The 15,650-nt window shown below is 39.4% G+C and overlaps 1 protein-coding gene across 1 annotated transcript; it reads left to right on the forward strand.

The window, feature by feature from the left end:
• The first annotated feature begins 687 nt into the window (after positions 1-687).
• Positions 688-9,210, forward strand: LOC139369880 (transcription factor binding to IGHM enhancer 3b). Its single transcript, XM_071109162.1, has 8 exons — positions 688-1,140; positions 4,340-4,552; positions 4,695-4,919; positions 7,737-7,848; positions 8,063-8,119; positions 8,251-8,326; positions 8,512-8,659; positions 8,758-9,210. The coding sequence occupies exons 2-8, from the start codon at positions 4,361-4,363 to the stop codon at positions 9,208-9,210; spliced, it is 1,263 nt and encodes a 420-aa protein (XP_070965263.1). The 5' UTR covers positions 688-1,140; positions 4,340-4,360.
• The last annotated feature ends 6,440 nt before the right edge of the window (positions 9,211-15,650 follow it).

A 15,650-nucleotide genomic window follows, 5' to 3' on the forward strand; every position in this document is an offset into this window, starting at 1 on the left:
TTTTTATTAATTGTTGTCAACAAAGTTTTTATCAAAGTTATGTTATTTGCCGATATGTTATGTATTGCACCCAGTTTCATCTAGAATCATAGTTATATTCTCCAGCCCTCCCAATAGTAAACCAAGTGGCAGGGCTGTCATTGACTAGCCTCACAATGCCGCCTGATCATGCAAGCTTACATTAAATGCTGCATGGTTTATTGTAAGCTTGCCGGATCGGGCCATTTAGCGAAGCTAGTCATTGAAGGGAATATATTAAGGATTGTGGCTGTCAGCTGCAGTTTGTTGCCTGGTAGTTTTTATGCTTGTCATCATTCTATTAAAAGGTTGTTTTTTTTGACTGATATTCTCTGAAATATTTGAAATAAAAAAATGTATTTTTTTTTTGTCGTGTCAGTGAATGACAGATTGCAATAGCGTATGTGGTTATCTGATACGTAAAATACCTAACTAACGTTTCCATGCGATGTCAAATCTGGCCGGTGTCAGCAACGCTGCACTGCAATGGTTTCAGGCGTCAGCAACGCTGCTCTGCAATGGTTTCAGGCGTCAGCAACGCTGCTCTGCAATGGTTTCAGGCGTCAGCAACGCCTGGGCACAGGAAGATCTTTGCATAACGACAGTCTTAATTCATTATTTTGTAACCTTAGCTAGCTAACATCGGCATGGCCTAACTAGGCAGCCTGTCATGCCAGTAGAACCCGTTTCACTTTTTACTAATTTTCTAACGTTAATCAGTCACTGCAAGTGATTTCAAATACGGATTGTTCAATTATTGAACTGGAATCAAACTAGTTAATTAATTCAATGTAACGTTATATCCTATGTGCCCGCTCAGACTGTGGCGGAAGCTCTGTCTAAACGCAAGTACCACTCGCAAGCGATACAGTTTTGGAAAAAATATGGAACGTAACTTTGATATCCGTGAAAAATAATTTTCTAAACACAAAAAGGTTAAATAACTATAGACTTTATGGCTAGCGTTTCTACACGGCCATATTTCCATTTTACATCGCTTGTTTACAAAGTCGGCGACTACCTGTGCTAATTAGCTATCGGCATCTCTGAACACCTGTGTGTAACGGAAGGATGCCACAAACATATTGTAACTGAAAAATGGTCAACTTTCAACTGTGTAAAGTAAGTGTATATTTTGCATTTCTGAAAGTGTGACATGAAAGTAGAGGGCTTTGCTTCTAGAACCGTACCGCAGTTGAGAATCTATTCACGTTTAATTCCTTGGACTAATGGAGTAGACTTCTTTAGTATATTATTGGGCTCAATCAAGCATTCTGATTAACAGTTGTCACGGCTAACTTAGTTCTGATCGTTTGCCTCGAGAGTCTAAATGTGCCCATAAGTTACCTACCTCATTGGTCAGAAAGCTCCAGTTAGCTAACTCTGACCCAGAGGGGTATACTACAAAGCCGGTTCAATTAGTGAGCTAGCCAGCTAACTTTGATAAACAACCAAACAGAACTATTGCTTTTCAGATTATAAGGAACATAATTCGCGTATGTGTTTTGGGTTGTTGAGTCAATTAGACGATGCCCATTATAAACAACCACAATAAAATAATAGTATTTAAAAACATTTTTTTAATCTATTTAACCAGGTAGGCCAGTTGAGAACAAGTTCTAATTTACAACAGCGACCTGGCCAAGCTAAAGCAAAGCACTGTGACAAACACCACCACAGAGTTACACATGGGATAAACAAAACGTACAGTCAATAACACAATAGAAAAATCTTTGCACAGTGTGTGCAAATGTAGTAAGATTAGGGAGGTGAGGCAATAAATAGGCCATAGTGGTGAAATAATTACAATGTAGCATTAACACTGGAGTGATAGATGTGCAAGTAGAGATACTGGGGTGCAAAAATAAATAACAATATGGGGATGAGGTAGTTGGGCTGTGTACAGGTGCACTGTTCAGTAAGCTGCTCTGACAGTTGATGCTTAAAGTTAGTGATTTTTGAAATTCGTTGGCAGTAGAGAACTGTAAGGAAAGGTGACCAAAGCAGGAGTTGCCTTTGGGGATGACCAGTGAAATATACCTGCTGGAGCGTGTGCTACGGGTGGGTGTTGCTATGGTGACCAGTAAGCTGAGATAAGGCGTGGATTTGGCAACGAACAGGAAGCGAGGGCCAGCCAACGAGAGCATACAGGTCGCAGTGGTGGGTGGTATATGGGGCTTTGGTGACAAAACGGATGGCACTGTGATAGACTACATCTAATTTGCTGAGTAGTGTTGGAGGCTATTTTGTAAAGGACATTGCCGAAGTCAAGGATCAGTAGGATCGTCAGTTTTACGAGGGTATGTTTGGTGGCATGAGTGAAGGAGGCTTTGTTGCGAAATAAGAAGCTGATTCTATATTTAATTTTGGATTGGAGATGCTTAATGTGAGCATGGAAGGAGAGTTTACAGTCTAGCCAGACACCTAGGTATTTATAGTTGTCCACATATTCTAAGTCAGAACCGTCCAGAGTAGTGATGCTAGTCGGGCGGGCAGGTGCCGGCAGCGATCAGTTGAAAAGCATGCATTTAGTTTTACTAGCATTTAAGAGCAGTTGGAGGGCACGGAAGGAGTGTTGTATGCCATTGAAGCTTGTCTGGAGGTTTAACACAGTGTCAAAAGGGCCTGAAGTATACAGAATTGTGTCGTCTGCATAGAGGTGGATCAGGGAATCACCAGCAGCAAGCGCGACATCATTGATATATACAGAGAAAAGAGTCGGCCTGAGAATTGAACCCTGTGGCACCCCCATAGAGACTGCGAGAGGTCCGGACAACAGGCCCTCCGATTTGACACACTGAACTCTATCTGAGAAGTAGTTGGTGAACCAAGCGAGGCAGTCATTTTAGGAGCCAAGGCCATTGAGTCTGCCGATAAGAATGTGGTGATTGAAAGAGTCAAAAGCCTTGGCCAGGTCGATGAAGACTGCTGCAGAGTACTGTTTTTTATCAATGGCGGTTATGATATTGTTTAGGACCTTGAGCGTGGCTGAGGTGCTCACATGGCCAGCTCCTAAACTAGATTGCATAGGGGAGAATGTACGGTCGTTTTTGTAATGGTCTGTGATCTGTTTGTTAACTTGGCTTTTGAAGACTTTAGAAAGGCAGGGCAGGGTGGATAGAGGTATTTAACAGTTTGGTCCTAGAGTGTGTCCTCCTTTGAAGAAGGGGATGACCGCTGCAGCTTTCCAATCTTTAGAGATATCAGACGATACGAAAGAGAGGTTGAACAGGCTAGTAATAGGGGTTGCAACAATTGCGGTGGATTATTTTAGAAAGAGAGGGTCCAGACTGTCTAGCCCACCTGATTTATAGGGGTCCAGATTGTGCAGCTCTTTCAGAACATCAGCTATCTGGATTTGGGTGAAGGAGAAGTGTGTGGGGGGGGGGGGGCTTGGGCAAGTTGCTGCGGGGGGTACAGAGTTGTTGGCCGAGGTAGAAGGTTGCCAGGTGGAAAGCATGGCCAGCCGTAGAAAAATGCTTACTGAAATTCTCGATTATCTCCAATTTATCGGTGGTGACAATGTTTCCTAGCCTCAGTGCAGTGGGCAGCTGGGAGGAGGTGCTCTTATTCGCCATGGACTTTACATTGTTCCAAAACTTTTTGGAATTTGTGCTACAGGATGCAAATTTCTGTTTGAAAAAGCTAGCCTTTGTTGTGTATATTTGTTGCATATCGCGGGGGCTATTTGATGCTAATACAGTAGACCACATATTTGGACAAGTTAGCTGGCAAACTCATTGATCCTGCACTAGCTGGAGAGGCAGAATTGTTCACTTCTTACTGTGATGAGAGTATTGGCATATACAGTGCATTCAGACCCCTTGAATTTTACTACATTTTATGTTACAGCCTTATTCTAAAATTGATTAATTTGTTTCCCCCCCTCAATCTATACACACTACCCCATAATGAGAAGGCAAAAACAAGTTTAGAAATGTTAGCAAATGTAAATAATAATTTATAATTTTATACATAAGTATTCAGACTCTTTACTTTGACGTACCTTTGGCAGCAATTACAGATTAGCGTCTTCTTGAGTTTGACACAACAAACTTGGCACACCTGTATTGGGATTTTCTCCCAATATCTCTGTAGATCCTCTCAAGCTTGGTCAGGTTGGATGGGGAGCATTGCTGCACAGCTATTTTCAGTTCTCTCCAGAGTTGTTTGATTGGGTTCAAGTCCGGGCTCTGGCTGGGCCACTCAAGGACATTCAGTGACTTGTCCCGAAGCCACTGCTGCATTGTTTTGGCTGTGTGCTTAGGGTCGTTGTCCTGTTGGACATCTCACCTCTCTTCCCTCTCCTTTTTGAATCCAGGCTGCAACCGAACTCTGAGCCATGTCGTCACGCTTGTTGCTTCGGCAGCAGCTGATGCGGGAACAAGCCCAGGAGCAAGCGAGACAGGAGGCCCAGGAGCAGGCCTCTGTGGCTCAGCTCAGGGCAACTGACTCCACCCCTGCTGTCGCTGTCACTCTGCCCCCAATAGCTGCTCGCCCTCTTTCCGCACAGGTGCCCGTGGAGGTTTTGAAGGTGAGGCTCCACTTCTAAAGGCTTCTCCAGAGGAACTACACCAGCATGGCTTGCTACACCATTAAATTGCTGCGTATAACCTCCATACTAAGTTGTCATTCTCTGTTCGCTGTTTGACTGACATGGTCTTTCAATCTGATAGGTGCAGACCCACCTGGAGAACCCCACCAAGTTTCACATCCAGCAGTCTCAGAGGCAGCAGGTGAAGCAGCATCTCTCTGCCACCCTCTGCAATAAGTTGGCAATTCAGACCCTGGGTGAGTCTCCCCTGGCCCTGTCTAGCTCTGCCCCTGAGATGGATCCCATAGCCCGCAGTGTTCCCAACAGCTCCATGGCTTCACACAACCTGGGATCCAACAAAGAGGAGGTATGTCCCATGTGGTTCAGTTGGTAGAGCTTTTGTGTTCGATTCCCACGGGGGAGCAGTATGAAAAATGTATGCACTCACTACTGTAAGTCACTCTGGATAAGTACGGCTGCTAAATGTCTAAAATGCAAATGTATGTAGTATGACTGAAGACCATTACACTGCAATACACCACTCACATTGGCTTGCAAGAAACATTATATAGCATATTACTTTCTCATGTGTTTTTGTTCTACCTTATGTTATTTTTAGTGCTACATTGATATTGATTACTGCATTGTTGGGTTTGGAACTTGCAAGAAAGGCAAAGTGTGGCTACTTTGAAGAATCTCAAATATAAAATATATTTAAATTAAATTAACACTTTTTTTGTTTACTACATGATTCCATTTGTGTTATTTCATAGTTGTGATATCTTCACTACTATACTACAATGTAGAAAATAGTAAAACAAATAAAGAAAAACCCTCCGAACCCTCAACTTTTGACTGGTACTGTATTTTCAATGAAAGTTTAGGCTAAATGTCTAGACTGCTGGTCACTTATTTCTTAATTACTTTTTTGTTTGTTCTGTTGTGACATGCTTGAGGTCTCACAACTAGGATGCATGCCTTTGTTATCTTGCCCTTGTTGGCTTGGTGTCACAGTCTTCTGTTAAATACTACACTGGCAGCTTAATGATATCTGCACCTCTCTTACACACACGCCTTTGCTTTGAAATCATGCTTCATAAGGGCAAGAGAATGACTTAATTTGAGTCAGTGTTCCTCCCCTATATGTTTCAAATAAATAATTGAATATATGTAAATTCAAGCTGGCCTTTAACGTTTCATATTTAAAATATATATATATATTTTTTACATTTATTTTTAAATTTAAACTTTATTTAACCAGGTAGGCCAGTTGAGAACAAGTTCTCATTTACAACTGAGACCTGTCCAAGATAAAGCAAAGCAGTGCGACAGAAACAACAAAACAGAGTTACACATGGAATAAACAAGCGTACAGTCAATAACAGTAGGAAAAAAAGAAAGTCTATATACAGTGTGTGTAAATGGCGTGAGGAGGTAAGGCAATAAATAGGCCATAGTAGCAAAATAATTACAATTTAGCAGATTAACAACAGAGTGATAGATGAGCAGATGATGATGAGCAGATGATGGTTTGTAAGTAGTGATACTGGTGTGCAAAAGAGCAGCAAAGTAAATAAAAACAATATGGGGATGAGGTAGGTAGATTGGGTGGACTATTTACAGATGGACAATGTACAGCGCAACGATTGGTTAGCTGCTCAGATAGTTGATGAGGGATGAGTTAGTGAGGGAAATGTAAGTCTCAGAAGTCTCTTTTATTGGGTGTTCTATGAAGCTGATAAGTTATTCTATGTATTGATTGGGTGTCTGTGTATCGTTCCAGATAGATGGTGTAATTGATGACATCATCAGCCTTGAATCAAGTTTCAGTGACGATTTCATGACATTAATTGAATTGGGGCTATAGCTGCCTAGTACAGTATGTGGAAATGTGTATTTATCAGTGTTTTTGTCCATTGCACTTGGGCTAATCCAATCATTTAGTGAAATGCAATTAACAACCAGCCTGTCATTCTTGGAATTATCTTGCTATATCTGTTGTCTTTGTTGATATTCTCAAACTGGAATTCGGTGGTGCTGTAGGAGTAAACATACACTTCTGGCACTTCACTAGGACTCGTCAAGCCAGTGTTGTCTGGGTGGGGTAGCAACCAGGAGAGAGGAGAGTAGGACAAAGCATGCAGGGCATGGCAGCGTGTGAAGTTGGAATGGTGGACAATGTAAAGAAGGTTCTGAAAATTCTGCAACTATTTTAACAGTCAAGTTGTTATAGGGAAAGGGATTGAAGAGATTGCGCCCGGCATCAGAACATTTGGATTTTGGTTTTGCTTCAGGAGCATGGGGGGAAAAAAGCGAGAACATTGAGGTAAATCAATCGTGTTGTAAGGTAGCAAAATGGCATTGTTAAGGAGAATGGACATTTAGCCATTTCTCTCACATTTATCAGGATTTATAGCCTACCTCAACACTCAACACTCAAATCAGATTTGTTTGTTTCAAATGCGCTAATGCTTTTGGATAACTGTTAATCGAAGGTTCTACAAGGTTATTAGGCCTATACGAAATTGCGATGACTTGCTAGAAATTATGTTCTTTATAAGCCAACCAACCTGTGATATGATAATTTAGTATCCTTGAAGGTCAAATATAGTACAGTAATACAATATGGTGTAGCTTATACATGTTCTATTTCTACCAGGATAGTTCTTACAAGAGATGTTAGTACATAAACATGTTATTTTATTTTTTATTTTTTTTTAAATACAGGGAACAGTGCACAGTAAATGTTTCAGTAAAAGTGTCGGTTTTTGCCAGCCGGCTAATTTTCAACCGCAGTCCCTGGGCATTTATTAAAAGCAACTACAATAACAATACAGACAAACAGTGAGCACATGCAGAGCAACATAGGACAAGCAACACATAGCACGCAGACAGCAACATAACACATAAAGCAATAAAATAAAATACATAAAAGCAGAAAGTAGTTTCCACACTAGATTTATTGGGAATATAGGGTGTTGAACTACCATTATCCTTTTGTTTTGACAGTTATGATACTTAAATTAGTATTCTGGTACACAAAGAATAAGAAAATGTAAGACAATACAAAATATGAATTAATTCATTTTAGTTTAATTCGTTTCCTCAAGAAGCTCATCCAGGTTGTTAGTATTCAACATTGTTTGCTTTGTTGTTAATGCAGGGGTTTCCCTGTTTCTTACAGCTCCCCTGGAACCTCCTGGAAGTTAACCATAGTCCTGGAATGGCAGCACCTACCCACACTGTCAGCAACTCCTGCCCTGCGGATCTAACCAATATTAAAAGGGAATATTCTGGTATAGTCTTTTTCCTTTACTAGGCCCCTGATCCTTATTTTATATAGCTCTGGAGATGAGCATGTTTGTTTGGATTATACACTTCTTATGTAATGTCCTACGTAACTTTCCATTTTATTGAGAGGGGAAGGTTCAATTGTAACTTGTATAAATAGTAAGATAATTGGTTTTTAGATTGCACGGCAGCACCTCCAAAGTATATGTTATGTTTAAGATGCAGATAACAAAGCTCGGGTGAAAGAGAGACAGAAGAAAGACAACCATAACCTCAGTGAGTCAAAGCTTTTTACTCACTTCTGTATTGTTCTTACCCCACTATGATGCTAGCCAACTCTTGTTCCTCTTGGAGTGGCAGTGAGTTTAATTTCTCAATCTCTTTGTCTACATGGTTTCTCTTGACAGTTGAGAGGAAGCGGAGGTTTAACATCAATGACCGCATAACAGAGCTGGGGTCCATAATACCCAATTCAAGGGACTCGTGAGTTTGTCATTCTTTAATTCTTATTCAGGACATTTACTTTGGATGAATTAATCAGTTGTGCTATTGACACAAAATAATTATAGGAAATCTCAATTACAGTTAATATTTTGGCCATGAAAAGCAATATTCAATTTGGAACAGATTTGATATTCCTCTTTAACAACCTTCTCTCATGGCTGTAGGGAGTTGCGCTGGAATAAGGGCACCATTCTGAAGGCCTCAGTGGACTACATCAGGAAGCTGCAGAAGGAGCAGCAGAGAGCCAAGGAGGTAGAGATGCGTCAGAAGAAGCTGGAACATGCTAACCACTGCTTGATGCTGCGCATCCAGGTCAGTTTTTGGAGAAAAAAGTAAGAAATGCTATCATAAAATGTATTTAGTGATTGCTACTAATGTTCCCTTATTTCTGTTATTGTTATTTTGTGAAGGAGTTGGAAGTGCAGGCTCAGCTTCATGGACTCTCCAGCCCGATGCCCTATGGTCTGAGTTCAGACCCCTCCTTCCTCCAGCAGCAGCACCTTCAGCAGGGAGGTCATATACTTGGGCCCAGAACTGGAGTGGCCTGCTCCCAAACCTTTCTCAGCCTGGGTGATGCAGCCATGGCACAACCCATCCCTACCTCCTTCCTCTCTCCACCCTCCTCTGACTCCCCTGTGGGTGTGACCATAGGCAGCCCCCTCGACCTGGGCAGTCTGCGCTTTGCCGAGCTGGATGACCCCTCCAATGCTGGGCTGTTCCCAGGCGTGGGGTTGGGGGACATTGTCATGGATGAGGGGTGCACACGGTCCCCTGAGAGGGTGGACCCACTGTTTTTTGTGTCACCAGGTGCCTCAAAGACCAGCAGTCGTAGGAGCAGCTTCAGCATGGAGGAGGACTTGTAAAGGGTCTTATTAGCGTCAAGCTGATCGAGAGAGAAGGGATTTAGGGAATGAGAGGGCTAGGGAAGGAGGAGGAGCACAGGAAAATAAGAGCCCCCAGTTAAAACACTGCATATGGCACTGGACACTGCTTTAAAACAAACAGCCAATCGTTTAACTAAACAGGACTTTGATCTGAATCATGCATCAGTACAAAATAAATGACAATCCTTTCCTCTCTTACCAAGTTAATATCGGTCCCTGATCTTAGAAAAAGAAAACAAAAGCTTTTCGGTACATGAATCAATAGTAATGCAATCATTTTCAAATAGAAAATAGTCAAATTAGTTTTTGGATATGGACTATGGACATTGATTTTTGTTCTGTTTCTTGCAAGCCTCAACTCAACCAAGAGTTCCCTGTAGAGAAATTAAAGAGGAAATAGTGGTGGTTTAGTCAAGTACGTTATTGGTCCTTATAGAGCGTATACTTTGTGCACTTTGCAACTTTTGTGAGAGCAATGAGGTTCTTGTATCTATTTAGTGAAACTGGCATGAACTACATAACGGGTGTGCTATTGAATTGAGATATTTTTTAACTGACTTGAATCAGGATTTGTTAGCTTAAAGTCTGTCTATTTTTACACATCTCAGAAGGTTTGTCTAACAAAAAATGTACCAAAGTAGTATTTATTAAATATATGGCACATAGTGTTTGTGATATAAAAAAGCAAACATATTTGATGACCTGTAAAAAAAAAAAAAAATCTAGATTTACTGTATCTTTCATTTACTTTCAAAACATGTTGTTGTGACTTTTTCTGTTGTCTATGCATTTACTTTTAACGCTTTTGTCTGTTGAATGGTTGTACAGCTGGTCAGTAACTCAACTAACAATGACCAAGAGAAGGAGAGAAGTAAAACAAAAGCTACTGCAGCTAGTTAGCCAAAGCAGGTCACCTTTCACAGAATGGTAATATATTTAAGTCATTATATGGGTGTGTTATATATTGTTATATAGTAAATGGACGTATAGCTTTAACGTATGTTAATCTCTGAAACACTGCATGCTACATGTTATGTGTCACATAGACTTGGCCTCTAACTCTTTTTTTACAATTTTTATTTTTTTACCTTTATTTAACTAGGCAAGTCAGTAAAGAACAAATTCTTATTTTCAATGACGGCCTAGGAACAGTGCCTGTTCAGATTTGAACTTGAACCTTTAAGTTACTAGTCCAACGCTCTAACCACTAGGCTACCCTGCCGCTACTTCCACTACTTTTTCCTTAGTCCTCTAATCTGAAAATGTGTATGGTCATGGGACTGTCTAACATTCCCCATGTTTTTCCCAGAGACTGAAATCTGTATATGGTTATCACTCCTCCAGCCTTCATACTCTTTCTTTAATTTGTATTGACAAGTTTTTCAAAGAAAAGTACATTCATTACCTGTATATGTTTAGGAATTTTTTTCCATGTCTGTTTTATCTATTGCCATTGATGCTTGTCATTCTTGAAACAATTGTGCCTTTCCTCCATGTCAAGGAAGATCCCTGCAGTGTACTCTCCTAACACAGGCTTTTTTTTATGGAGATGAAAATGTTTGAGACAAACAATGCAATATCTGTCTGATTATCTGTTTCTAATGCAAGTTGTAGTGTTTGTTTGTGTCAATTATCCCTTAAAAGATGGGTTGCCAACTGGCGATTTGACACATACAATTACATTTTTTCATTCATTGTCTGTGACTTGAATGTAGCTGTGGTTTGATATGAGATCCTATAATTTGAATCATTTAGAAAAAATTTATATTTTTGTTCTGATTTTCAGTTATGGTTCTGCTTTTACTGGAATGCAAACCTCTAACAGCCTTAAAGGGAATATATTGTTGTTGGACACTTTTATATTTTAATGTGTATTGAATTACTAGCTTTTTCTATGCTCAGATAAGTAACCTGTCTAAATCTACACTATTGTCTGGTGTGTTTGTTTATTTTAAACTAAATAAAAATCAGGAAAAAACATTTGCCTATGTTGAATGCTTTTCACTGCAGTGATGTAATTACAGTTTCATGCTTGGTCTATTTAATCACGATATTTCACAATGGAAAAAGGGTTTTCAGAGTGCATTGTGTCTCTATGGTTGGGCTTCATTGTTCCAAATATGCTTTTCTTGCATACCCTCTGCTTTCTCAGACTGGCCCTTGGATTTGGAATGTATTCAATGGGTAAAAGCAATATGGTAGTGTTGTGGCTCCTCCTAGCTTTGCAGGAGCTTTGTACTGGATTTTCGCAGATTGCATGACAGAGCTAGGAGGCTTAAAGCTTTATTTTCCCCCAACTACTGTAATAAAATTAAGGTGGGGAGTGTACAGTGTAATCACCTAAAAATATACATATTCAATACATGAGTGCAATTGTCCAGAGAGAGTGTTTCTGTTGATTCATTTGAATGACTTAATGGCTTTTATTCCATTATAAATAATTTTTTATTGAATATCAAGGATAGCAACACAAATTTTCTGTAAATGTAAACTTCTGAATATCAAACCATACTGTAAATGTGCCCTATCCTGCCAATATTTTACATTAGTAGAATTCATACAGTCGATTGTCCATAATATTACCATCCTTCTATTAACATTTTATTTTTGTTTGTCCTTTCAAATGCTGATGCCTTCCTTGCTGCCAAGAACTCCAGATAATTTACCACACCCCCACCTCACTCACCACTTTGCTCTGAAGTAAATGTACATTTGTATATGAGCAGATTTATGGTTTAGTTAATCACTACTCTCAATTAACTATACTTAGAGTGCAGTGGTACCCTCTCTTTCAACAGTCTCACTCCCTATCAGCAATAAAGTATCACCGAGTTGTCTGTATGTGGTTAGCTCTCTTTCACCTTGTGGTCCACCTTGAGTCATTGGTTAGAACAACATGTTGCCAGTGCAGATTTAGAAATGCAAAGAACCAAGTAGACTTTGTCAGTTCCCCCAAGATCTAAATTAAATGTCATTACAGCAGATTAATTGCTGTCCTTTGAGTTTGGCCCTACACCATCTCTACAATCTCTGACTCTTGACAGTGTTCATAATCGTTTGACACTAACCAGGTTAGTGGAAGAGCATTTGTAAGATCTCCATGCCTAGATCCACACACTCTGTGGCTTGCATGCAGATATCACAGACACAGCACTCAAAACCTGGATCTACACACGGGCAGCAGTGGGCATCCAGACACCCACAGCAGGCACAGTGATGGGTCATGTCCAGCAAAGGTTCCAGGGAATCAGGCTGACAGCAGCACACTGGAGCGCAGGGAGGAACACAGGGATGAGGCACAGGCATGGCATCCTTTCCCCGTGGCCAGTAAACAGTCCCAAGGCTGAGAGAAAAGACATACCAAGAGAATGGAGGCACACAGGTCTAAGGATGTGAAAAGACAGGAAGCAGGGAAACATGGATTGGAAGGCATTTGTAAAGAGGAAAGTACAAAACAATAAATGCAAAACTACATTTAAATCTGGAAGTAATTTGTTTCTTCACGTTCAGAAAAGGCTCTCACCATCTCCATCCACTTGGTTAATCTGGACAGCAGAGGTTTTGTAGCTGCTCTTCTTTATTGAAGTGGGTGGCGGTCTCATTTGGTATGGTGGGCAATGCGTTGAGGTGGTCAACTGTGGGGAAATGGGCTGTGGTTGTTCTTTTGCCACAGACCATTGTTGTGCTTCATTTGTCTTGTCCGTTAGTAAGGTACTATGGATGTTCTGGTGGTGAAATTCAGAATTCTCATCAATTGGAGGTTCTGAATATGATATGAAATTAGATTGATAAATACAGTGCCTTGCGAAAGTATTCGGCCCCCTTGAACTTTGCGACCTTTTGCCACATTTCAGGCTTCAAACATAAAGATATAAAACTGTATTTTTTTGTGAAGAATCAACAACAAGTGGGACACAATCATGAAGTGGAACGACATTTATTGGATATTTCAAACTTTTTTAACAAATCAAAAACTGAAAAATTGGGCGTGCAAAATTATTCAGCCCCTTTACTTTCAGTGCAGCAAACTCTCTCCAGAGTTCCCTGTAGAGAAATTAAAGAGGAAATAGTGGTGGTTTAGTCAAGTACGTTATTGGTCCTTATAGAGCGTATACTTTGTGCACTTTGCAACTTTTGTGAGAGCAATGAGGTTCTTGTATCTATTTAGTGAAACTGGCATGAACTACATAACGGGTGTGCTATTGAATTGAGATATTTTTTAACTGACTTGAATCAGGATTTGTTAGCTTAAAGTCTGTCTATTTTTACACATCTCAGAAGGTTTGTCTAACAAAAAATGTACCAAAGTAGTATTTATTAAATATATGGCACATAGTGTTTGTGATATAAAAAAACAAACATATTTGATGACCTGTAAAAAAAAAAAAAAATCTAGATTTACTGTATCTTTCATTTACTTTCAAAACATGTTGTTGTGACTTTTTCTGTTGTCTATGCATTTACTTTTAACGCTTTTGTCTGTTGAATGGTTGTACAGCTGGTCAGTAACTCAACTAACAATGACCAAGAGAAGGAGAGAAGTAAAACAAAAGATACTGCAGCTAGTTAGCCAAAGCAGGTCACCTTTCACAGAATGGTAATATATTTAAGTCATTATATGGGTGTGTTATATATTGTTATATAGTAAATGGACGTATAGCTTTAACGTATGTTAATCTCTGAAACACTGCATGCTACATGTTATGTGTCACATAGACTTGGCCTCTAACTCTTTTTTTACAATTTTTATTTTTTTACCTTTATTTAACTAGGCAAGTCAGTAAAGAACAAATTCTTATTTTCAATGACGGCCTAGGAACAGTGCCTGTTCAGATTTGAACTTGAACCTTTAAGTTACTAGTCCAACGCTCTAACCACTAGGCTACCCTGCCGCTACTTCCACTACTTTTTCCTTAGTCCTCTAATCTGAAAATGTGTATGGTCATGGGACTGTCTAACATTCCCCATGTTTTTCCCAGAGACTGAAATCTGTATATGGTTATCACTCCTCCAGCCTTCATACTCTTTCTTTAATTTGTATTGACAAGTTTTTCAAAGAAAAGTACATTCATTACCTGTATATGTTTAGGAATTTTTTTCCATGTCTGTTTTATCTATTGCCATTGATGCTTGTCATTCTTGAAACAATTGTGCCTTTCCTCCATGTCAAGGAAGATCCCTGCAGTGTACTCTCCTAACACAGGCTTTTTTTTATGGAGATGAAAATGTTTGAGACAAACAATGCAATATCTGTCTGATTATCTGTTTCTAATGCAAGTTGTAGTGTTTGTTTGTGTCAATTATCCCTTAAAAGATGGGTTGCCAACTGGCGATTTGACACATACAATTACATTTTTTCATTCATTGTCTGTGACTTGAATGTAGCTGTGGTTTGATATGAGATCCTATAATTTGAATCATTTAGAAAAAATTTATATTTTTGTTCTGATTTTCAGTTATGGTTCTGCTTTTACTGGAATGCAAACCTCTAACAGCCTTAAAGGGAATATATTGTTGTTGGACACTTTTATATTTTAATGTGTATTGAATTACTAGCTTTTTCTATGCTCAGATAAGTAACCTGTCTAAATCTACACTATTGTCTGGTGTGTTTGTTTATTTTAAACTAAATAAAAATCAGGAAAAAACATTTGCCTATGTTGAATGCTTTTCACTGCAGTGATGTAATTACAGTTTCATGCTTGGTCTATTTAATCACGATATTTCACAATGGAAAAAGGGTTTTCAGAGTGCATTGTGTCTCTATGGTTGGGCTTCATTGTTCCAAATATGCTTTTCTTGCATACCCTCTGCTTTCTCAGACTGGCCCTTGGATTTGGAATGTATTCAATGGGTAAAAGCAATATGGTAGTGTTGTGGCTCCTCCTAGCTTTGCAGGAGCTTTGTACTGGATTTTCGCAGATTGCATGACAGAGCTAGGAGGCTTAAAGCTTTATTTTCCCCCAACTACTGTAATAAAATTAAGGTGGGGAGTGTACAGTGTAATCACCTAAAAATATACATATTCAATACATGAGTGCAATTGTCCAGAGAGAGTGTTTCTGTTGATTCATTTGAATGACTTAATGGCTTTTATTCCATTATAAATAATTTTTTATTGAATATCAAGGATAGCAACACAAATTTTCTGTAAATGTAAACTTCTGAATATCAAACCATACTGTAAATGTGCCCTATCCTGCCAATATTTTACATTAGTAGAATTCATACAGTCGATTGTCCATAATATTACCATCCTTCTATTAACATTTTATTTTTGTTTGTCCTTTCAAATGCTGATGCCTTCCTTGCTGCCAAGAACTCCAGATAATTTACCACACCCCCACCTCACTCACCACTTTGCTCTGAAGTAAATGTACATTTGTATATGAGCAGATTTATGGTTTAGTTAATCACTA

This window comes from Oncorhynchus clarkii, chromosome 17 (assembly GCF_045791955.1).
Source record: "Oncorhynchus clarkii lewisi isolate Uvic-CL-2024 chromosome 17, UVic_Ocla_1.0, whole genome shotgun sequence".
Classification (NCBI taxonomy): domain Eukaryota; kingdom Metazoa; phylum Chordata; class Actinopteri; order Salmoniformes; family Salmonidae; genus Oncorhynchus; species Oncorhynchus clarkii.